The sequence below is a fragment of the Platalea leucorodia genome, assembly GCF_965183815.1.
Source record: "Platalea leucorodia genome assembly, chromosome: 2".
Classification (NCBI taxonomy): domain Eukaryota; kingdom Metazoa; phylum Chordata; class Aves; order Pelecaniformes; family Threskiornithidae; genus Platalea; species Platalea leucorodia.
Window position 1 is genome coordinate 9,679,615 of NC_138824.1, and position 23,699 is coordinate 9,703,313.

The 23,699-nt window shown below is 40.0% G+C and overlaps 1 protein-coding gene across 1 annotated transcript in view; it reads left to right on the forward strand.

The window, feature by feature from the left end:
* Window positions 1-7,730: 7,730 nt before the first annotated feature.
* Window positions 7,731-23,699, forward strand: part of TYR (tyrosinase) — a gene marked incomplete at both ends in the record, with an annotated part of 49,139 nt that continues 33,170 nt past the window's right edge. Inside the window, 2 exons of the mRNA XM_082304936.1 lie at window positions 7,731-8,549; window positions 18,535-18,751. Coding sequence (XP_082161062.1) covers window positions 7,731-8,549; window positions 18,535-18,751 — 1,036 coding nt within the window. The remainder of the gene's footprint in view (window positions 8,550-18,534; window positions 18,752-23,699) is intronic.

The following is a 23,699-nucleotide window of genomic DNA, read 5'->3' on the forward strand; positions in this document are numbered from 1 at the left end:
AATAATAAGCAGATATGCAGGTAGCAGTCTGGGAGATTAGGGAACATTCGCTTTCCACAGCTTCCCTTCTCCCAGGGAAATGTGTGTCATGGAAAATGTCTGTATATTGTGGTCTCCATCAGCCTAGTTTTATCTGATTTGCTCCTTCTACCAGAGTTACCAAGATAAGGGGGCTTCAAGCAAAATGAAAGCTGCAGACTTTAAGAACCCGTTAGCAATAAAAAGTCATGATGGTTAAGGGGTATCTAAAAGTCTAGCCAGCCAAGCTGCTTTTCAAACCCAAAGGAGGTAAAGCTTACTGCAGGTTAGGATAGTATTCAAAGGAAAGAGTCTGAATGAAACATATGAGATTAATTTCTTCTATACATTTTTTTTTCCCACTAAAACTAGCCACATTTAATCACTTTTTAATGTTGGGGGTTTTTTTTCATTTTAAAACATATTATATAGATATGAAAAAGTCAGCATCTTTTCCCATCCACAAAGTTTTTATTTACCTCAGCAAATCTCTGGGATATGCTTTAGAACAACTGTAGCGTTCTCCTCACCATTTTTGAGTATTCAAAGGATTTTGATAGCATGTTAAAAGCACCAATTTATGACTAAAATAATGTATGTTTAAAATTAAGAGAAAAATATGCCTGTGAACTGTTTATCTGATGCATGGGTCCCCGTTCTATCTACAAGCAAACACAACGTTTCATGGAAGCTCAGCTGCTCTTGGCTCCGAAGAGGTTATATGAGGTGACCTTAGCCTCAGAGGGTCCCAGCTGGTTTATATACATGTACCCGTCGCAACCGATTCTCTCAGTCCTTTTCCAAATTTAGTTTTTGACACTGCAAAGCTGTGTTTGCCTTACCACCAGGAGCTGCTGAGACCTGCTCTATGCTAAATGTCACTCTCATGTTTTTTAATACACTATTTGATTATCTGTTTTCCAAAGTGTGCACACACTAAAAACCAATGGGCAGCTACTAGGAGTTTTTATTATTCTTCTGTGTTTCTGCAGAGCTGGATAAATGGAGCAGGACAAGTCTGCGAGAGGGGCCTAGAGGCACTTATTAGACACAGCTGTTTCTGAAGAGGAGCCAAGCACGGTGGACAGCCCAGGAGGAAGGTTCCCCCCAGTCAGCCTGCAGAGAGTTAAGTTTATCAGAGGACACTGGAAAGGAGGAGGAAGATTATAGGTTTTTAACTGCAAGAGTAAGACTCTGAAGTTGATTGAGACACAGCTGTGTGGTACCTGCCACAAGGGCAAAGGATGCAGCTTTGCAAAATGGGTGAGCCAGTCCAAGAGACATCCAACAGAGCAAAGACTGGCCTTGCCTCTCCCCTAGTTGTTTCCACTACTAGTTTTGCATGAGTTAGCGTGCTTGTCTGACCCCTCAGCAGGCCAGTTCCCCTTGGAAAACAGGCAGAACATTAACCTAGCAAAAAATATAAAGAGTTTCCTTGGGGGTTGCTGAAAAACTTTCTGTGCTTTCAGCCTCAGTGAGCTGTTAGATGAGACAGGGATTTCCAGAACCAGCATGCTATTATCCATCTAGTTAAACCTGGGCCCTTAGCCTGCTATCAAGGCCAAATTCATGTATCAGCCACACAGTAGTAAAAAATTGTATGATACTTTTCCTCTGAAAGCTGATAGAAAAGCATTCAGACCCACTTACCAAAATTTCCACTCTGCCCAGCATGCTCCCAAAAGCCAGAAGCCAGGTTGCCTTTCAGCAAAGAGCTGAAAGCAGAGGTGAAGTGTAAGTGGAGTGTAACAAAACTATAGAAAATATTGCTTCAGTATCCCCCTTAGATGCTGTCCTGTCATCAAGACTGATAGATATCAGATAAGTTTTGTGTCACCTGCAGCAAATACCCAAATCACATAGATTGTAGATTGATAGGTTAGTAACTATTTTCGTACTATCTTCAGTCTATAACAGGGGAAAAATGCCTTTTGTCTTTTGCGGTTGTTTCTATACTTCTATTGCTCTGATTGCATCAGTGCCTCTTCTCTCTTGCTTTAGACTGCAGATTAATGACTTTTTTTCTTACTCCTGGATGTTGCCTGTAATATTTAGCCTATATTTTCAGACCAGTTTGAATACCTATTTTCTGGTGCTCTAAGTCTGTCTCCAGGGCTCCCAGTGTCAGATCAAAAATAACATGGCCACATAATAAAAGCACTGATCCAGTAAAATTCACTGGTTCAATGTTGTTAAAATGCACAAGTTAACTTTGTGCGAGCAGGCTTTGTGACCAATCAAATATCATCTCTCCATACCTTTATGTTTTTGCTAGAACAAGTATTTCTCCTCTTTGCATGCACTATAAAACCCATAAAATAATAGCACTGGCCTTGTGTTCTCTGACTGATTCAACAGACTGGGGATTCATGCATGGACCAGGTTACATTAGGATCAGGAAGGGGGTTGATCTGCTAATGCAAAGATTTGTCTTCATAACTGTGAAAATACAACTTTAGCCTGGGAAAGCAACTACACCTGTGAAGTCTTTCTGCAAGAGTTCAGAGCTATGGCTGGCTGGGGTGACAGGAGTGCTTTGAATTGCTGCACAAGCCAAGCTTAATTGAACCTTGTGCTGAATTTCAGATTAAGGGCTCAACATGGTCGAATATGCCCATGGTTACATCTATCAGACCGTCAGCTGTGTGGACTGCATATTAGGTATGCTGGTCCTGAGTTAAAAGTTGGTTACTTACAGCATTCAGAATAATTTCTAATCCTGGGGTTGTCCACCCTTCATACATCTAAATGGTTTAAACCTTATCTTCAAATATAGTACCGAAGGTACCAAAAGGTGTGGAGGTCTTTGTCTTAGGCTAAAAAGCTTATGGGAATTTCTAGTCTGCTTCTTAGTAAAGAGCTTTGATTAGCAGGAGTGAACTTAGTGAAATTATTACTTTCTAATCAGAAACTTGATTTTTCTTCCACCTAAGGATAAAAAGTTGATTATAAATAGAAATTGAGTATTTTCCTCTTCCTTGTGTAATGTTTAAATGCCTAGATGCTTCATCGCTCTTAATGATAATCAGCACTCTTCTTAAACTTCCTCTCCCTATTTATCAGTAACGAGGAGACGGATCTTTTATTCTGACTTTGGCCACAAGATAGTATCTATGACATGTGTCATCCTACATCCACCCCTTGTTGTCTTTCTCCTGGGGGCCAGGAGCCAGATTTGGCTCACTGGCAAACCACTGAGGAGTCTGATAGCTCCATTGGACATATGGGTCATGGGGCAAGGGAAAACAACAATGCTTTGTCCTTCTGCTCTGTGAAATGCGAGCTCCACAGGAGCTAAGGAAAACATCTGAAACCAGGTGCCTTATGCAGTGCATAAGGATGTTGATGGATGGGATGCCATCCAGAGGGAGCTGGACAAGCTGGAGAAATGGGCCTGTGTGAACCTCATGAAGTTCAACAAGGACAAGTGCAAGGTCCTGCATCTGGGTCAGGGCAATCCCTGGTATCAATACAGGCTGGGGGATGAAGGGACTGAGAGCAGCCCTGAGGAGAAGGACTTGGGGGTACTGATAGACGAAAAGCTGGACATGAGCCAGCAATGTGCTCTCGCAGCCCAGAAAGCCAACCATATCCTGGGCTGCATCAAAAGAAGCATGGCCAGCAGGTTGAGGGAGGTGATTCTGCCCCTCTACTCTGCTCTGGTGAGATCCCACCTGGAATACTGCTCTGGGGTCCTCAGCACAGGAAGGACATGGACCTGTTGGAGCAGGTCCAGAGGAGGCCACAAAAATGATCAGAGGGATGGGACACCTCTCTTATGAGGAAAGGCTGAAAGAGCTGGGGTTGTTCAGCCTGGAGAAGAGAAGGCTCTGGGGAGACCTTATTGCAGCCTTTCAGTACTTAAAAGGGGCTTATAAGAAAGATGGGGTCAGACTTTTTAGCAGGGCCAATAGTGATAGGACAAGGGGTAATGGTTTTAAACTACAAGAGGGTAGATTCAGACTAGATATAAGGAAGAAATTTTTTACGATGAGGGTGATGAAACACTGGAACAGGTTGCCCAGAGTGGCAGTAGATGCCTCATCCTTGGAAACATTCAAGGCCAGGCTGGATGGGGCTCTGAGCAACGTGATCTGGTTGTAGATGTCCCTGCCAATTGCAGGGGGGATGGACTAGATGACCTTTAAAGGTCCCTTCCATCCCAAAGCATTCTGTGATTCTATGATGCTGAACAGCAAGTAACAGGGAAGGATCAGAGAGCACAATCTGAGTCTACTGGTTTGTCAGACTGAATTTCCTGGCTGGTTAATAGACTATCTTTCCTTCCATTTGTCAGTGCTCTCTCATTGTCAGAGGGTCCTTGTACTTATCCATCTCAAATAGCCATGTATTTTTTTTTTCGCTTTTTCTCTTGACATTTTTTCTTTCCACTGGAACTGAGCAGCATCAACTTTTTCTATCCAGCCTTTGTTTCTTCACAGCTTTATACTTCACTTTTAAAATAATTACAATTAAAAATTATTCTCCATTTTCCCATCCCAGATTTCATTTTTTCCCCTCTCAACATAGACAACTGGAACTTAAAATCCCCACAGAATTCCTAAAAAATGTTAACAAGCTATATTGAGAGACATGTTCTTTGCAGCGTCATCTAGCTATCATAATTTTTTAAAACCCATTAGTATTACTTGAAACTTTGATTGCTTCAGTATCAGCAGCCCAGAACTGAGATTTCCAGTGACATCTTCCAAAAGGAAGAAACGATCTTTTGAAGATCAGCCCAGTCAGATCTGAGGAGACCAACAGTTATTTTTATGAGGTAATATGAACTCCCATTCAATGCCATTGTTTTTTATTTGGATTATTCCTTTTCTTTGTCCATAACCACATCAGAAAGCCACAGGCTGTGTCTATACACAGTTTGGTTTTGCATTGCAGCATAGTGCTGAAAGTCTGATCCTAATGCTGCAAGCAAGCCAGCACATGAACTTCAGGAAGACATCTCATTACTCTGTGTCTGGGGGTTTTTCTTCCAAAAACTGTTGACATACCTACAAAGCACTTAAGGACCTTGTAATGAAAACATAAGTTAGATTTTAAATACTGTCATTACTGTGCTAGTCTACTAGACTGAAACTGGTACTTTAACTGATTCAGTTGCAAACTTCAGGGTGGAGTTAAGATTTCCACCCTGCTAGTTTGTTGTTGAAGGTTGCCTCTATGAGACCCAACTGTGTAGTGATTCCTGGTCATTTATGCTTTGGAATCAAGTAAAGTTGAATATGGCCACCAAACCCCTGTCTTCCATGTTCTTGGATACAGAAACTGATATGCCTTAGCCGTGCTCATCTTATGGTCCACCTAGCATTTATATACCTTAAATGAATAATACTCAAATGTGGGGATCCAGGTATGAGAAATGGGTCTCTCATAGCATATGGCAAGATGATGCCAACCCACTGGCAGAAAGCAAGGGAAAGAGTTCTCAGTGAAAAAGACTAAATTCAACTTATGCACAAACATCACGCAGATATGATGAACAATGAAATGAAGAGTGCTGGGTTGAAGCACAAGAGAGACGGTAAGTCCTGTGAGGCCTTTTTCATGAAGAGAATTTTGCCCAGAGGCAGCACGTAAGGTGTGACTGTCTCACATTTTGGTGACTCTATAGTCACGCATGGGAATAGGAACACATATTTTCTTACTTGTTTAATGCTTAGGGCTGTTGATATATGGAAAGTTTGATTTCTCAACTGCGATCTGAATCACTGACAGTTATTCAAAGCAGGATTCTGCTCAATAGTAGGTCAAGAAGGGCATATGCTGCTCCTCAGTTGCATACCTCATTCAGAGTTTCTCATTCATACAGTTACACAGGGGATTCCTCTGTTAACCAGCTGCTTCAGAAATTTGTCATATGACAACTGTCAAGGCTGGGATTCTTATTTTTTAACATTGAACATAAAATCTCATTTGAATATAAAAATAGGATATTAAATGTATTTCTGTGTATGACTGTCTGCCTAAATATATATGTGAGGGCTTTTCTGGTTCACTCTGAGGATCTGCCTCAAGACTTTCCCAGTCCCCGCAGTTTTTGTGTGAAAATTAAAATATATATATTGTTATCCTCAGAGACAAGTCTCGTTTCACATATAGTAGTTTTGCACTAGCCTCCACAGGAGGAACAGTACACAAAATAAATTGCAAAGGTTTCCCAAACAGCCAGGCACAGAGAAAATAAAATAAATCAACAAGTAACATTTCTGTGATGGAATCTGTTTTACAAGCCTAGCATGGAAACCAGGGGAATCAGTCAAACACTAGTAAACACCAGTCTGTGGTTAGAAATATTTTTTCAAAAAACAACTCCTTTTCCTTTGCCCTTCTTGCTCCAAGCTCCCCCATCACAGGCTCCCTGGCAGCGAGACTTGGGGATAATCTCCTGGAATACCTGAGGCGTAGAAGCCAACAGTATTAAAGTATCTCGTGCTCCTCAGCACAGTCATGTGATGACCTGCTGATCCCAGCAAAAGGCATCGTTTCCCAGCAAAGTTCTAACTTCATTCGCCTATATGTTGTTCCTGCCCTGCTGGGATTCTCCCTAAGCATAAGGAAATAGTTCACGATGTTTTTAGTAAAAAAAAACACTCTTACTAATAACAGTGGTAGCTGAAGAGAACTGTGGATAATTCGTGTGCAATTTACCCAGCAATAAAACAACAGCTGTCCCTTTGCTTCAAGGAGCAACTTCAAAGAACGTATAACTTCTAATGCCACCCATACAGCTCTGTTAGCTCTGATCAGGCTAATGTATAAGAAAGAGGTGGGTGGTCTGGAGGCTACCCAGTAATATGTTGAGTAAAGAACATAAATATGGTGTTTGCAAACTGCCTGATGGGAGAAAAACAGGAGTCAAGATTTGTTTTCCAGGTCTGGAGACAACTGCTTAAAGTGCTTTCTGCAAATCTATTGGCAGATTGCCTGTATTCCCCACAAAACTGTGGAGATGTTTTGGGTGCAGATTTCAGTGTGTCATTAACTGTCAAAGTGCTATGGATTCTAGGCAAACAAAAAATTGTTTTTTTCTGAAAAGTTTGTCGCTTCCTTTGTGAAGTTACTTTGTTGCATGCTGGCCTGGGAAAGGCAGCTTACACTGAAATATAAAAATGACAAGCCAAACCATTTATTCTGGTTCTGCCCTATGTTCAAACTTAATCTGACCACATTTTATGTTTGCATCCTCAGAAAAAAATAGATAGCTTACCCCCAAATTGTTTATCTCATTTTTAGGTTCGCTGTGCTTATTTAACTGATCAGATTGTTCTGGGTCTTTTTTTAAACAACCATTTACAATCAAACAAGGAATTTGAAGAGCTGACAATTGTTTCTGTGTCCAAATTTTCATTTTACTTCCTCTCCAATTGCCAGAGGAAAGCAATCATGTGCTAGGCAGAAGATGAAAGTTTATAATAAATGCCTGTATTTTGAAACCCGTGGGGAAAAAAATCACTTGGCTTTCACCCAGAACATGTGATAATCAGATTAACCCTGAAGTGTATTTTGTGTGTAAATGCATCCAGGGTAGGAATGGGGAAGGCCATTGGAGGGTGCACTGTAGCAGAAGTCAGCAGTGAAGCATTCCTGGTACAGGGGAGGAATTTCTTTCACACCCAGGACTTCAGAGGGGTCAGAGAGAGCACTCCGTGCACTGAAGTGTAACGTTGATGCTCTCCTGCTGTTCTGTGAGGATGTCGCTGTTTGCCATGGGTTTTCTGCTAGTCATCCTTCAGCCATCCACCGGGCAGTTCCCCAGAGCCTGTGCAAACATGCAGAGCTTGTTGAGGAAGGAGTGCTGTCCCCCCTGGGATGGAGATGGGTCCCCTTGTGGGGAGCTTTCCAGCAGAGGGTCCTGCCAGAACATCCTTCTCTCTCAGGCTCCGCTGGGACCACAGTTCCCTTTCTCAGGAGTGGACGACAGAGAGGACTGGCCCTCTGTATTTTACAACCGGACATGTATATGTGAAGGCAACTTCATGGGATTCAACTGTGGGGAGTGCAAGTTTGGTTTCTCAGGACTCAACTGCACTGAAAGGCAAGTGAGAACAAGAAGAAACATCTTCCAGATCACCAACAGTGAGAAGGACAAGTTTCTTGCCTACCTTAACTTGGCAAAGAACACCCCTAGCCAGGACTATGTTATTGCTACTGGCACGTATTCTCAGATGAACAATGGCTCCAACCCCATGTTCAGAAACATCAATGTGTATGATCTCTTTGTGTGGATGCATTATTATGCTTCTCGAGACACACTCTTAGGTGGGTCCAATGTGTGGCGTGACATTGATTTTGCCCATGAAGCCCCTGGTTTTCTGCCTTGGCATCGGGTCTTTCTACTGGTGTGGGAACGTGAGATCCAGAAGATAACAGGTGATGAGAACTTCACCATCCCTTACTGGGACTGGCGAGATGCAGAGGACTGTGTGGTCTGTACTGACGAATACATGGGTGGCAGACATCCCACCAACCCTAATTTACTCAGCCCAGCATCATTTTTCTCCTCGTGGCAGGTAAGGACAGGCTAAGGGGAAGGGGAAGGAAAAGGCTGATTGTGCCAGAATTATCCTACCTGACTCTAGGCACTTAAGTGAGGTGCACAAGCTGGGAGCTTAGCCATGCTGCATTCTCTTAGATGTTCCTGGAGAGAAAGTAAGCACTACCAAAGAGCAAATCAGATTTTATGTGGACTTAATCTTCATTTAAAGCTGTTCATTTGTCTCTTTGTCTCTTCTCTCTCTGACTGTAGGATTTAGGCTGCTTAACTAAGAACCTAAAGTTAAGGTGGAAGGAGGAAAGTTATGCCTTTGTATCAAGACATTGCCTTTAGCAGGCTAAACAGGCTTGGGTCTGCTGAAGCAGTCACATGAGAAAAAGCAAGATTTATGTACACAAATTGGTAGCACACGACCATTGCAAGACATTTGGTGACTGAATGATGGAAATAGAAGCAAAGAGTTTTCAGAGGCTCTACCCCTCTCCCGGTGCCTTCTTCCATCCAAGAGTTAAAAATTGTCTAATTAAGCTTGTCTGCTTTCAAATTAAAAAACAAACAAACAAAAGAAATCTTTAGCATGCAGAAGGACCAGCTGTGTAATTCACATCAGTAGTTCAAAAGATATATAAGAAGTAGTATCTGTTGCTCAAAGGAACTAAGAAGTAAACTCACTAGCTATTCCTGCCACTTAAGAGCACTGCAAATTAAATGAGGTAAATTTACATATTTACAGAGGTGATAGGTTCTCATATAGCTGAACTATACTGTGCTGTCCTAACACTGAGAGCTTCTAGACTTTTTTTTTTTTTTTTGCTTATTACTGCCACATTGCCTAAAACACAGTACAAAGGTCTATTGGCTTCGGTAGACACACTCCATCATGACAATAGCAACAGTCCCTTCTGGCGCTGAAGTCTATGATTATGTTGGTGTAAATCTATCTTTGTTCTATTTATTTCTGCAGCAACAGCCCAAATGGAGGTTGGGCAGTTTTAGTGATTTAATGGAAAGTGAAAGAGATACAAGCTCCAGCAGCTCTCTGATATTCTGGCATTACAAAACAGCAACTAACTGGGCTGGTTATACTGAATTTAGTCACGATTTGTGTCCTCTGAACAATATAGGCTGTGTATATACCTGTAAATTCAAACATTCCCATATACTGTAACAGACCTATTTTAGGACATTTGCTGGCATTTGTTTTGTATGTATTGACTAGTTCTCCCCCAAACAGGTACTTTTCTGGGACCATTTCCAGGAGAATGTTTGCATACAGCCACCCTGTTTGGGAGGCTAAGATGGTTTTACTGGCATAGGCATGGATTTTTTCAAACCATTTGGCCTCAATGCCCAGGAAAGTTCCTGGCCACATTTAATTTAGCAGTGTAGGCATAGCCATAAACAGATAGAGCTACAAGCATGTATTTTCATCCCATTTTCCAAGATTCTGCTCATTTCTAGCAGTATGAATCTGGATGAACTCTCCTAATTTAATTTGATTTCATTACCAGAATGAAGTGGATCTGATGCTGTTCTGCACTGAGTGGAATAAAGATTTATATGAAAATGGTACAAGTGTTAAAGTGGATTAAATGAAATTAGAATTGCACTGGTTACATGTGTCAAGCAAAGCTATCAATACAGTATATTGGATGAGATAACCAAGGTAGTAGGAGGCAGGTTGTATAAAGGAATCAGCAAGTTGCTAGCAGAATTTTCTAAAAGACCTGGAGGGGTCAGATAGTTATGTTTAGCTCATTTTTTCAAAGATACTATTAATCTTATCCAGATTCTTAGAATTTTTCCATCCTGGTAATAAGTACCCAGAAAATTTATGAGTAGTAACAAAGATATTTAAGAAACAGTCAGGTTTATAACTTCTAATTTAAGGTCAGTTCCCACAGATATATTCTGCAAATAAAGACTTTTTTTTTTATGAAACAAGTTGCTTTAACAGATATTTTTGTATAACTTTAAGAGGTGCAACAGTAAAAATTGTGCTATGTTTAACATATTCAGTGCCAGCGTATATACATAGTAGCACCTAAGTCCTTTGCTGAAGTTTTCCAAGTAATTTGTGAAAATGGGTTCTTATCACTCATATTTTTCAGCCACTTCTGGAAATGCTGCACTTTTATCGAAATTTCCAAAACAGGGCTACAATAACTTTGCCTTCAAAGGGTATTATTCCCCTTTAACATCTTCTATCTACATATATCTCTGCTGCCTTATCTAGAGGAGTGAAAGACTGAACAGATCTGTATTTTCAGTCAGTGAGTTTGGGGTGAAGATACAACACAAACTGATATTTCCTTATTAGCTTTGAATCCAAATTTAAACAATTGCTTGTGATGGAATAACTTAGTCAATGCAGTTTCTTCAAGTAGCACAAAGTAAGAGATCAGAATCTCACTCCAGAATATCAAAAGGGAACAAAAATAGCCTTAGCTTGAACCGGAAAACAGCCATAGATCTGCTGCAGAATACGCTGATTATCCAAGATCTGTAGCTAAACAGCAAGAGAAAAAAAAAAAAAAAAAGGAGGAGGATCCAGAAATGTGAAGGAATTTAGGCTTTTAATAAGCATTCAAAATAAAAAGAGGGCGAGAGAAATCTTTTGAATAACATATTTATAATATGGTGTCCTTTTTAGAATTTTAAGTCTCTTTCCAAAGCATAACAAAACAATGCCTGCAATGTTAGGAAATAGATATAGATTTATTGAAGAAAAAGGTAAAGTGCCTATTTGCAGAACAGCATCTCTCTTTTTTTTTTTTAATCCTTAAAGAAAGGAGAAAATACTTTATTCCATTGAGAAGTTGCCATGGCAACATGGATACCCATGAATACATGCTGAAATTCTTGCTTTTGCCTTACTTTTTCTTCTCACATGCTGCTGTTACCACTTAACTGAGCGAATTATCTGTCCACATTTTTCTCATGTTTATCATCTAAGTGAAACTTCTGATTCCTGGCTCTGTTTTTACCAGCAAGACTATCAGGAATCTTTAGTTGTTTTATTTGTTTGCTTGGCTCATGTTTTAGGGTAGGTGGGAAGGATTTTCTCATGTTTTCAGTTACTTGTTTGTGATGATTCAAGTGTTGCATTCAGAATTAGGACTGCAAGACACCTACTAATGCTTTACCAAATTTTGCAATTCCATGCTGACTTAATGGAAAGCTATGTGCAAAATGGAGATCTTCCATGACATTTTAAGAGTTTTTTGGTTTAGTGCCCATTTCTGTAATTATTCAAGATAACGGATTTGCTAAAGAAATAATTATTATGCCTCACTTAAACAGTAGTAGGTGAAATTCTGCTCTCCTCTGCACCAGAACTGATTTGGAGAACTAACTAAAGTTAGTGGAGCTACAAATGCATAAAACGCCTTCTGCAAATAAAAGCAGAATCTTTCTGCTGGTAGCGACCATTAGAGTTTGGGGATCCCCGCAGTGTGCCAAAGAAAATAAAGCAGGAGAATGTAAGTGCTGTTTTAGGTTTGCTATTGTGGCAAGCAGGCTACACCACCAACTTTAGCCCCCTGTATTTTGTCTCTCGTAAAAAAGAGTGACTTGAGAGAAGTAATTGCATAACGCAGAGAGCTCTCTGCTCTCAGATGTGCTGGTGTAAGCCTGCAGCCAATTCTTTGTTGCAAGCACCGAGAATTTCCCTCAGCGCTTCATTCTGTATCACCCTGCAGAACCGCTTACACAAATGCAAAGCTACTACAACAGGGAAACAAGTTACACAAATAGAAAATGGATATAATGCTCCTGAACTAATAATGATAGTACTTTAGATCCATTACCTGAAAATATGACTTCATAAGAAATACAGAATTTAGCTATTCAGACAGTTATTTAATTCTAAGCACAGTTTGTCAGGGAGCTGTATTGCTAGCTAAATAGTCTAAGAGGATCATTTGAAGCACTATTTTATGTCCACCTTTAAAAACTGCAAGAAATTTTCAAAAATACAAACAGCAGAAGCCAACACTTCTTGATTCTTAAATCAGCCAAGGTCTCACATCCATCTGCTTGTGGACGCCTGAGTATCTCATGAACTCAATTACTTTATTTTTTATTGCAACTTAATAGGTTTTGGTGCCAGCTACAGGCTGGTAAAGTAAAAAACAACAGCCCAAATGGAGTAAGTAACTGTAAAATAAAAGTTTATCAAGATCGGTCTCCTAATGATATGCTTACACGGATTATAAATTTGAAACATTTCCTGTTACAAAGAGATAAGTCTCCACATGCCAAATCTCAGTACCACAGCCTGAAGGAATCAGGATCTGGGCACAGCAGGAGCAGCCACTCGGGTATCCTCAGCTTCTTTATGTCACTGTAACCTCAAAGTAATGCTCCTTCTTCCACAGGATCACGAGTGGGTGACAGCAGAGTTTGGCCTGTGGTTGCTTGGCTGTTCTCTAGTATATAGCCATGCTTGCTCAGGAGTCGTGTAGTGTGAAAGATCTTCAGAGCTGTATAAATTAATAGCTAAGGAATTTCATAAAACTTGGGTTTTGTTAATAATTCACCAGAAAAAGAAACCTACCTGTAGAAAGATGTGTCTTTGTGAATTTGCAGGAGACATGGAGACAGCAACACTAACAGCATAGCTTGGAGACAGCCAGAAAGCAGGCAATCACAGTCTGCCAAACCAGAAAGTGTCAATGAATATTTCATCCGTAATTGATAACAGAGTTTCCTACTCCATCCCAGCACCATTTTGAGGTGCTGAATGGGGTGTAAGTTACCCCCCAATTCTGGGCTGCCTCTGAGCAAAGAGATGAAACTCAGCCAGCTTTTACTGAAGGCTGAGAAAATACCTCGAAGGCCCTGGGTTTGTTTCAGTGCTGTCACTTCACATTTGTCTCATCTCTTTTTACCTTGAGGTTCACAGCTCCTCCAGTTAATGCATACACCATAAGTGTCAGAAAGATAATTAATGACCTTATCCTTGCACAAAGATGTTTCTTAGAATTTCTTTAAAGCTTTGCTTTCCAAATTTTTTTCTTTTCATTCAGTCCTCTGCCTGAGGACTTTTACCTTTCAATTCCTGCTAATATTCAGGAGTACATGAGGAACTAGATATAAATACGGTCTCTTAAAAACTTTTTGATATGCTATAGATACATTACCCTTTAAAATTCTGCCTATAAAAGCAAGCTCCCAAAGTACAGTTTGTTCTGTTGCAGATTATTTGGGGATTTCCTTGCATTTTCCCAGTTTGGTGAGTAAATGGCTTCTGGATGCCACTTAATTAGGATTAGATTATGCCAGGCCCCAATGTAGCCAGAAAAGTAAAAATTAAACCTCTTTACAATTGCCAAATGTTTTAAATCCAGTGTGAGGGCTGCATTTTAATCCTGTTCCCAAGCAAGGATGTGAGAATAAGTGCAGAAAGACAGAGAAAGGCAAAGGATCAGTGCAAAATCTCTTTTGGCCGCATAGTGGGACCCAAGGCTCCAGTTCAGGAGTGTAGACTTCATGTAGGACAGACGGAGACAGGGGGATGTGTCAAGGAGGGCCAGGAAGTGCCCACATCACGCACACCCTTGGGAGAGCTGGGATGGGCACCGCAGATAAGCAAGTCATGCGGTTGCTCTGGCTGTAGTGTGAAGTGGTTCTTTTAGGCTATATTAACCTGGAGCATAACACTATGAAAACATGCTGATATAGTTTCTGGACGGGGGTAGACTCCTGTTCGGTGGGCTCAGAAGAGAAGCAGAGCAAGGGACCAGCTCTAAAGGAAGCAGAGATGCAGATTAACCCTTTGAGTGGCCATACTTGCCCAGAAAACTAAGGAATTCAGATCACTTTGTAAGTGTGCAGCTATTTCAATACTGTAGAAAATTACGTTTTTCCAAGTGTTCAGGTATATATCACTTGCATTGCACGTCCCTGTGAGTGCAGATCTAATAAGTCCAAAGCAACCAAAAAGAATTTGTCACTAAAACCCCCAAAGCTTTGAATTTAAAAAGAGCAGACAAAGGACTGATCATTGCTGAAGACTCCTGTAATATAATTCACTTTATTTAGGCACAAGGGCTAGTCTGTGCAAGCAGTTGCAAACTAAAAGACAAAAGGATTTCCTATTTGTGAAAAGGTGCGAGGCAGCAGCAACGCTTCCATACATTTACAGTCTGTTTTCTAAGAAATGATACAGAGAGCTGCGCTAAAGATCTCAACTGCGGTGCACGGAGGGATTTTTTTGCTGGGTGCTACAAGGCCCAGGAGCGATGCTGTGTATTCTGGACTGCCATCTACTGGTATTTGCTCTGGTAACTACTTACATAAGCTTTTCCTCGGAGTATCTTCCTAACAATTTCACAGGAGCTGGTGAATTTACGCATGCAGGAGAGCAGGCATGGGGTGCAGTTTGAATACGAAGCTTTGCCCAGGGTGAACTCAGAAATTTGCTCAGAACTGTTCTGAAAGGGAACAAAAGATCATGTGTTAAAACAGCATGTTTCTAGTGGAAAGTCCTCCTGCTGAATGAAGAGAAGGCAATGATGTGACCCATTTTGTGTATGCTTTACTCAAATTACATCCAGAAAGAACCATTTAACTGACCTGTGTTCTGTTACCACTTACACATCACATGGTTGATAAAACAGCAAATTATAGTTTCAGGATAGACCCATAACTTATATTACCTGAGTTACACCTTTCTGGAAAAGCATCCTGGCAAATTTTATGGCCAGACTTTAATTTTTAGTTCAGAACAAATAGCACATGGTCACAGATAACAGGTCATTCCTGCCCCTTATGTGGGCATTTGTTGACCATGAGTTACCAGATGCCTTATAGCATCTGGCTTCTGTTTAGGATGTTAGGTTAGTCAGACAGTTAATGAGGGCTACACTGAGGCATAAATGAAAAAAAAAAAAAAAAATTAGCATGCTAACCATTTATAAGCCTCATAACATTAACAGTTGTATTAAATCCCACTGAAATGGATAAACAGAATGAAGGGAAATGTTCCTTTGTTTAGATATATTTGAGCTCATGCTTGAAGATTCTCTGTCTGAATATCTGAAAAGCTGGTCTTGAAAGCAGCGTGCGATTCCTCTTTAGGACCCAATGGGGATATATGCCCAGGGCAGTGGGAAGAGGATGAAAAGATAGGAGATGGCGGGGCAGAGTAGCCAGAAGAAGATATGGACCTTGATAAGGTCCATAGGAAACAGAGCTAAACAGAAAATCCACGTGTATGTAGTTTCTGAGCCAAGTGCCAACTGGGAAATGGGTTGAGATCTACCAGCCGAGGCACACTTGCCTTCTTCACTAATGCACTTCTAGGGATATAGGACTGTGCATTTTTATAAACAAAGAAATTACTAGAGCATCTCCCTCAGCCTGAATCATCCCCTTATTTTCCTTCTAATGGTAATAAACTCTCTCAGTAACACAAAACAGTCACAAAACCAGCACTGTAGCTACACTTTGTGTTTATAACTGTCTCTCCCTGTCTCTACCTCTCCTTTCTTGGTGGGGATTCTTAAAAGAGACTTCTTAGAGGCACAGTCCTGACCTCAGTCCCTCTTAGAGGTACAATCCTGACCCACTCGGTGAGCTTCTGGGGGGAACGTGCACATGAAACTCTGCTGGACAACTACCTACAGCCTCCAAGGGCACCTTAATAGTTTTAACAGACTAGGGCAGATTTCAGCTAATAGAGCAGTCTCTAAGGATAAATTTCTCTGATAAGCTTTCTTATCTCCTCAAAAAAAAAGATGAGAATAATTTATTCATGAGATTCATATTCATAAGAAACTTATCATTTAAGAACTTCAGATTCTTAAGAAATCTAGGTTATATCACCAGCTCCAGCATACATTATCTGTGAATTTGTGGTCAAATCACTTAGAAAAGAATTCATCTCATCTTCCACTCTTTCAAAAGTTAGTTAGGCAGCAAAGCAACTTGCCTTTGGCTCTGTCTATAGTCACTGCAGAGGCACATCCATGCCTCCAGGGTGTGATTCATCCCATCCTAATGTAGAAGCAGAGCATTAAGTTGAACATTCTTAATTTTGCTTCCCTTGCTAATTGCAGTCCAGAGACAGTTTCTGCATTGATTTTTTTACACACTTTATTTCATTGACTTAGTCAATAGAGAGAGTTAGGCACCCCTAGAGGAAAGTACATCTCACCTACCAGACATCTGGCTTAGGAGGGCTAAATCACACTCTGGAGATGCCTCTCTCTATTGACTGCAGAGGTTGTCCTAAAGTGTTGCTTCAGTCTTCAGGCAATTTGTACACAGCTAGTGCTGGTGAAATCAATCTCCCACTCAATTCGTTCACTAACAGAGAATCTCATGTTCTTCCATCCCATTCACAGCAGATATGATTCCTTTCACTCACCTTCTCATTCTTTGTTTCGGTCCATGAAATAGAAGTACAGGTCCAGGATGAAAGAAGCCTGGAGGTTTGAGTGTTACGTGTTTTCTTCCCTATGATGTCTCTACTCAGTAATGAGACCTGTTCTTTCTCCACACAAAGTTCTCATTAACCATATTGATTATCTACTAACCACAGAGTCCTATATTTTGAAGGGATCTCTGGTAGTTTGGAGTTTTATTTGTTTTGGTGGGGTTTTCAGAAAAAAAACCAAAACAATAGACAGCAGTTTTGGCTTAGAGCTTCAGCCTCACCTGAAAGGGATACAGAACAACTTCTGAGATTTTTGAGCCACTGTTGTTCTGTTTCATTTTCATAGACCCATCAGCTGTACCACCATACACACTCACCAAACCCTCTAGTCTGATCTTCTGCTTGTCATTGTGTCATTATATTTTTCTCCATCCTCCATCCTGACTCCATGTCAGGCAAGTTTCTGAATATAAAGTGGAAATATGAGTTAGTACTTGTACTGACTCCCTGTAGGTTTATTGTACCAGAACATGAAAAAAATCCTCCCTCTCATTCTGATCACTGGCCAAGCAGGGGATGCAGTGAGGGCTACTATAAAAGGTCACGGTCATCAGAGGACCCATGTCCTTAGGTAACAAATAAGTTATTGTGGTTTAAAAAGATACTGAGCAGCACCTTAGTGACACTGACAGTCTGTGTGGGCACTTTTAACCCATGGCAAATGTGAAGGAGTTTGACTCAGACAGAATCAGCTGACTATCATTTGAAGTTACATTGAACTACTTTGCTTTTCCTGGAGTCTCAAATTGGATGGGCAGCTTCCACAGATCATCTGACAAACAATGACTGGCTATGCCATGGTAACTGGACTTTGCCTGTGAACCCAGAACATTTATATAAATGATGCTGGATTCTGACAGTATTTAATATCTGTATCCATATCTCTATTTAAGGTCTCTTTCCCAATACCTATCACTATGGTATCTCAGCTGGTGATATATGTTCATCCCCACAACATTCCTCTGAAGTATAGCGGCATCTTCTTCCATTTTGTACATATAGGATCATCAAGACATAGTGAAACTAAGTGTCCATTTAGTCTGACAAAGCTCAAACAGATATTTTCAGAATAAAAGATATTTTTTTTCATATTCCAAGTCAACAATTCCCCCTCTTACTGTGTGAGGAGAAAAATCTGCAGTTATGGCTTTGTTCAGTAGTCTGCTGAGGTCAAAAAGCAACTGCTTTTTAGCAACTGCAGCAGCAGATTTAACTCCATTTGTGTCCTGCTGCATTGGTAGGTAACACTGAATTTAGCCTCAGTGAGTGTTGAAGGGCATAAATGAGAATTGATGCCTTAGTCCACATGGGTAGTTTCAGATACAGGCTAGTGTATTATTTCAAAACATGCACTGTAGTAGAGGGGTGTCTTCTATGAAATAAGCCAGCTTATATTAAAATCATACATAGAAAATTTAAAAATTAATAAATATTCTCGTAACAAACATTACATTGTGCATTTTCTTTGGTCCTTTAAAAAAAATTAATCGAAGTACGTCTTTTGTTTCCTTTTATTTTTTACAATTGCAACTCTGCTAATAGAAAGTGTTTTATACAGGTAATTTGTACTCGGTCTGAAGAGTACAACAGCCAACAGGCTTTATGCAATGCCACAAGTGAGGGGCCTATACTGCGAAATCCTGGGAACCACGATAAATCAAGAACCCCAAGGCTCCCATCCTCAGCTGAAGTTGAATTTTGCCTATCACTGACTCAGTATGAAGCTGGATCCATGGATAAAATGGCCAATTACAGTTTCCGAAACACTTTGGAAGGTAACATGCTTTATTCTATTATGCCATTTACATCTGTAAATTGATTCTCTCTGGGGTTGGAGTCTTTAAACTCTGGGCAGTTTAAGCTGATTCCATGAAGCACCACTCAAAAAAGAAAGAAAACTTTCTCCTGAAATAGCAACAGACAGAAAGAAGCACGTTAAAGGCATTTGATAAGAAAATAGAAATCATAGACTAGATCAGACCCTAAACCCATCTGTTAGGAGGTATTTTCTCCTGCTATAGTCAGCACCAGGCACAGAAAAGAAAGGTAGCACTGCATAAAAGGAGATCTTTTAATAATCTATGTACACATGATCATAACCACGTCCATGTGGGTTACAGGTTTGTCCTGGAATCCACTGTCTTTCAGAGGCCGGGGTGAACAGCAAGGGTGAAAGAGGATGCTGCCAGTTAGCATGTTATGTCTGCATCCTGCCACTGTGAACTCCACAGCAGACTTCTCCCCAAACTCTAAGGATTAGGGATTAAGTTATACCTCAAAAATGATCCTTAGTATCATTTCCAATAGAATTTAGTTATCTTAATTTTCTAACTATCCAACCTGTTTTGAATGTTCCTAATTTGCTAGTAAACAAGGGTTCTTTGTTAAAAGGAATAGTTATTCTTAATTATCTGTTTACCCAATCTCTTCTGAAACTGCTAAATTGCTAATAAACAAGGATAGCACATTATATATTTATCAATAAATATTGCCACAGTATCATGTGTCAGCTGAATCAAATATGATCTGCTTTTGATGTCCCAGAGATTTTTGCTTGCAAGGAACTGTGCAAGGGCCAAAACAATACAATATAGAAGTTAGTGTGAGGATAAGAAAGCAAGGCTTTTAATATGTTCAGTATTACTCTTAATGCTGCATGGAATGCCATAAAGCTTCCTTGGGAAAAAAAAGTGAACAAGTTTCTGCTCTGAAAAAAATCAAAACTGTGGAATTTGCCTGCTGAAGCCAACAGAGAATCCAGACATTAATTAACTCCAGCTCTGGACAGAGCTGTGCTTTCTACCTTTGAAAAAGGCAACCATGTGAATTTTAGGAAAGAAAAGGTGATGTAATTGAGTAGAGGTTTGCTCATATTTTTCTCCATGAAGTATGTGAATAGATGCAAAGGGTGGAATGGGAGAGGTAGAGAAAAGGGCATTAAAGCAAACAAGTAATGAAATAATGAGGGTCTACTTTCATGCTGCTAGTGTTGTAAACAAAAGCAAAGGCACAGTCTATGGAAGTTATGCAGAGCCACATACAGGTTTACTGAGAAGACAGAGTCAGAATGGACCACTCACTTACAAACCGTAAATTTCAGTACACGACTGCTCATTAAATAACAATAATTCATGAGTTCTTGCAGAAAAAGGGCAAAACCTGCTTTTTGTCAACACTAAGTCTAAACTGACAGCTAAACAGAATCATAGATCAAGTATAGCCCTTTGATACAAATGAATACATTTTCCTATTGAAAATAAGTTATTTGAAAAAAAAGCAAGGACATAGATGTTCAACAGAATTGCACAATGCTCGGGAAAGCACCTACAGTTCCCAAAGAGCCAGGAAGAAGTTATTTTAACTCTAAAATCAGAATCAGTGTTTTGTCTGATTAATCTATGAAACCCTTTCTCTACTGCTGTCTCTTTGTCACATTAATTTCATGGCTAGCAAGCACAGTCATGGCTGGTGTTTGTTAATATCAGAGTGTCATCTGCCAATCACACTTGAAGAGGGTCATGCTTTAATCTGAATAATGGCAAGTCATTGCATCTGAAAAGAGCTCTTCTGAATCAAATTTTCCTCCAAGTGAGTTCTTTTGTTCTGTATAACAACCCTTCAGAAGATGAAGAGTGTTCATCTTTTTCCTAACTGAGGTTATGAAGTTCCAGCTCACCACTGTGGGCATTTAGAGCCCTCCAAATGCCACATGAGGCACGTCATTGTTGCCACCAATAGGCGCTAATGAATTTAATGTGATTTAGATGGTTCTTCCAATAGACTGGGGAAAAAAACCTACATGTTCTTGAGGATGTGTGCAAGTCAGATATGATTCAGAAGCCATACAGTTTAGGTAGCTACAGAAGCAGCGTATATTATCTTGGTCATAGTACTGCATGGCTTCTGGATACATCCAGTTACCTCAACTCAGGGGCAGAGCATGCCTGTTTTATCAGTCCACCCAGATGTGCCCTCCCTGACATGCACCATAGCCCTTTTAGAGCATCCATAGGATCCCTCACATGTGATTTGAAAAGGGAATAAAAGAGATTGAGCAGCTCCTTTGCTCCTGATAGTGAACGTGGACCTTTGCAAATCCTAGATCTATGTGGAGGGAGCCTGGGAAGCTGTAGCACAGTGATGAAAAGCTCAGTAGCGTAAGACTGAGACAATGAATGTCCCCTCCTTAGAAGTTCTGTAGACATGAAACCAAAAAATCAAAACAATCTAACATTAGATCCTCTCTATTCTAGGGGAAAGCCTGTTAAGAAAGTGTTTGCTCATAGTCCAACTCCCAGCGTAATTACCAGAGCCTATATTGTTGTCTAACTTTCATAGCCTAGCTAAAGGAGATCTACAGTGCCCAAGAGCTGGTATGGAAGAGAGCAAAGGTCAACAAAGTGACTTTACCTTTCTTTCCATAAGAACATTTCACTAGAGCCAGAGATCACTGGAATGAAACTGTGTCCACAGTGTTCCACGATAAGGGGGTCTTTTGGTGATGAGGCTGTCTGAATGCGAGCCAGATGTGGCTCAGTAGGCATTTATCTATATTGCTACAGAGATGGAGCTTATTCCGTCAGACACAGTGTCATTCTGAGACAGCTTTTTTCATTTTTTTTCTTTGACGATATTTTATTTTTTAACCTGAATTATTTCAATACTCAACTTTACACCACAGGACCACAAATGTTTCTGTCAACTAACTTATTTAGCTAACAAGATAGTGAACTGCAATGCGAAGCCAAGAATACATGGCTAATGTTGAAAAAGACGGTGGAAAGTTTTTAAACTAGCTTTACTGCCAAAAAAACCCATATTGTGTTAGCTTCTTTCTTACAAATGGCCTGCTTAGTTTTTTGTTGTGTACAGATGCCAAGCTTAAATTGCCAGCTTGCATTTATTGTGCCAGTGCCCACTTCTGTGTGACAGCATTCTTACAAACCTGCTAACACTTTATAGTTCCTAACATTTACTTCTTTTTCTAAGCAAAAAGCTTTTCAATCCTTCTTTACTTGTTTACACAAGTTTGTGCCAATACACCTAAGGTCAAATTCTAATCTCTTTTAGATCCAAAATAAATCCAAAGTAAGTGCATTGACTTTACTGGAGTTACCCTAGATTTACAAAAGATGACCAGAACCAAGCCAGTGACCACAATTGAGTGGCTCCTGATTTACACCAATGTGAGATTTACTCCTCAGTTTTAGTTCTGTAATGGAAAACACCTGTGATGACTTAGAAGAACAATCACATAGAAGAACCACTTCTGGGCAAAATTTTATGCTCTTCCGTGCTTAAGTTCACTGGAACAAAGACAACACCTTTTTACCCTTTGAAGGGGTAGGTATTAACATCATTATGAGCAGATGACAACAACGCTGGCCAAATCTGTGTTTGACTGATAGAAACTGCTGCTATAGAGCAGAAAATGTGTCACGGAAGAGAAACCACAACAGCCATAAACAGCAATGGTCAATATTATTCAATAAAACCACCACCCCCCTGAGGTCGAGCACAGGGGTTGCCCTCTCACTCTGGGACAGGCCAGTTTCTGCTTTGACTGAGAAACATGTTAAAAACAGTGTGTATGTTGCCCCTTGAAGTGGAAGCAATTATTTTAAATAGGATTTTTTGAATCATGGCCCTAACTGGGGAACACTGTTGACTTCATTGGACACTTCATGGACATAAGAAGAGAACAGAAAATCAGTCTAGTTTATAAGCAGCAGGTGAGATCAGAAATGGATTAGCTGACTGCAAATGAAATAGTTGGGTTTCTTCTTTGTGCAGTTCAGTTTTGGTGTGACACCTTGAATGCTAGCTCCTCAGAATAAGAGATGGCTGAAAAACATAATTACTTTTTCTTTATGACCGAATTCCACATTTGAAATACTTTTATTCATGACAACTTCCAATGAAAATCAGTGCCTTCTAAGTTTTGCAGAAAGTGACAAAAGAACATTTAAAAAAAATTTCTAAAACTCTGTATCACTTTCCTTATTCATGAATTAACTCATGACACATGGTATCAAGTCAAGCCATGTCATAGCATTCCAGTGTCTGTCACAATTATGTATTGTTACTGCTGTTCTGTCATGAAATAATGGAATAAAACATCAAACACTTCAAAATGTAATTTCATTTTAATAGGATATTTTCCTTTTTTTCTGAGACATTTTCATCTGGAAAACTTTTCTTAGTATTTTCACTGCAATCCATATAGCTAATGAAAAATGATTTCTCAAAATGAAGTTTGCTGACAGAAACCTTCTAATTAAAAAAGTTTTAGCCTACAGCCAGCTCAAACTCTCAACTTCTGGGTAAATTTATACTGCACATTGAGAGAGTGCTGTCAGGATGCAGAGGGTCATTACCAGAGAACTAGAAAGACTGTTCAACCCAGATCACAGTGAAGCTCTGCAAGAGTTGTTTTAAGAAAAAAACTAGATGGTGACATGATCTAAATTAGATAATCACAAACTTTCATTTACTACAGCCCCATAGGCCAAATTCTGCAGATCTTGCAGTTACCTCACTCTAGAGGGATTATAGCAATAACATTGCTTGAGAAAATATATAAGATTAACCCTGAAAATTTCCTGTGAGATTCCCAATGGCAGAAAAATTCCATTAACATAAGCCAGAAGAACATCACTAACCTCAAAGACCAGCAAGAGTATGGCCTTAGAATTCTTATATCTATATCTTTCTTCCTATTAC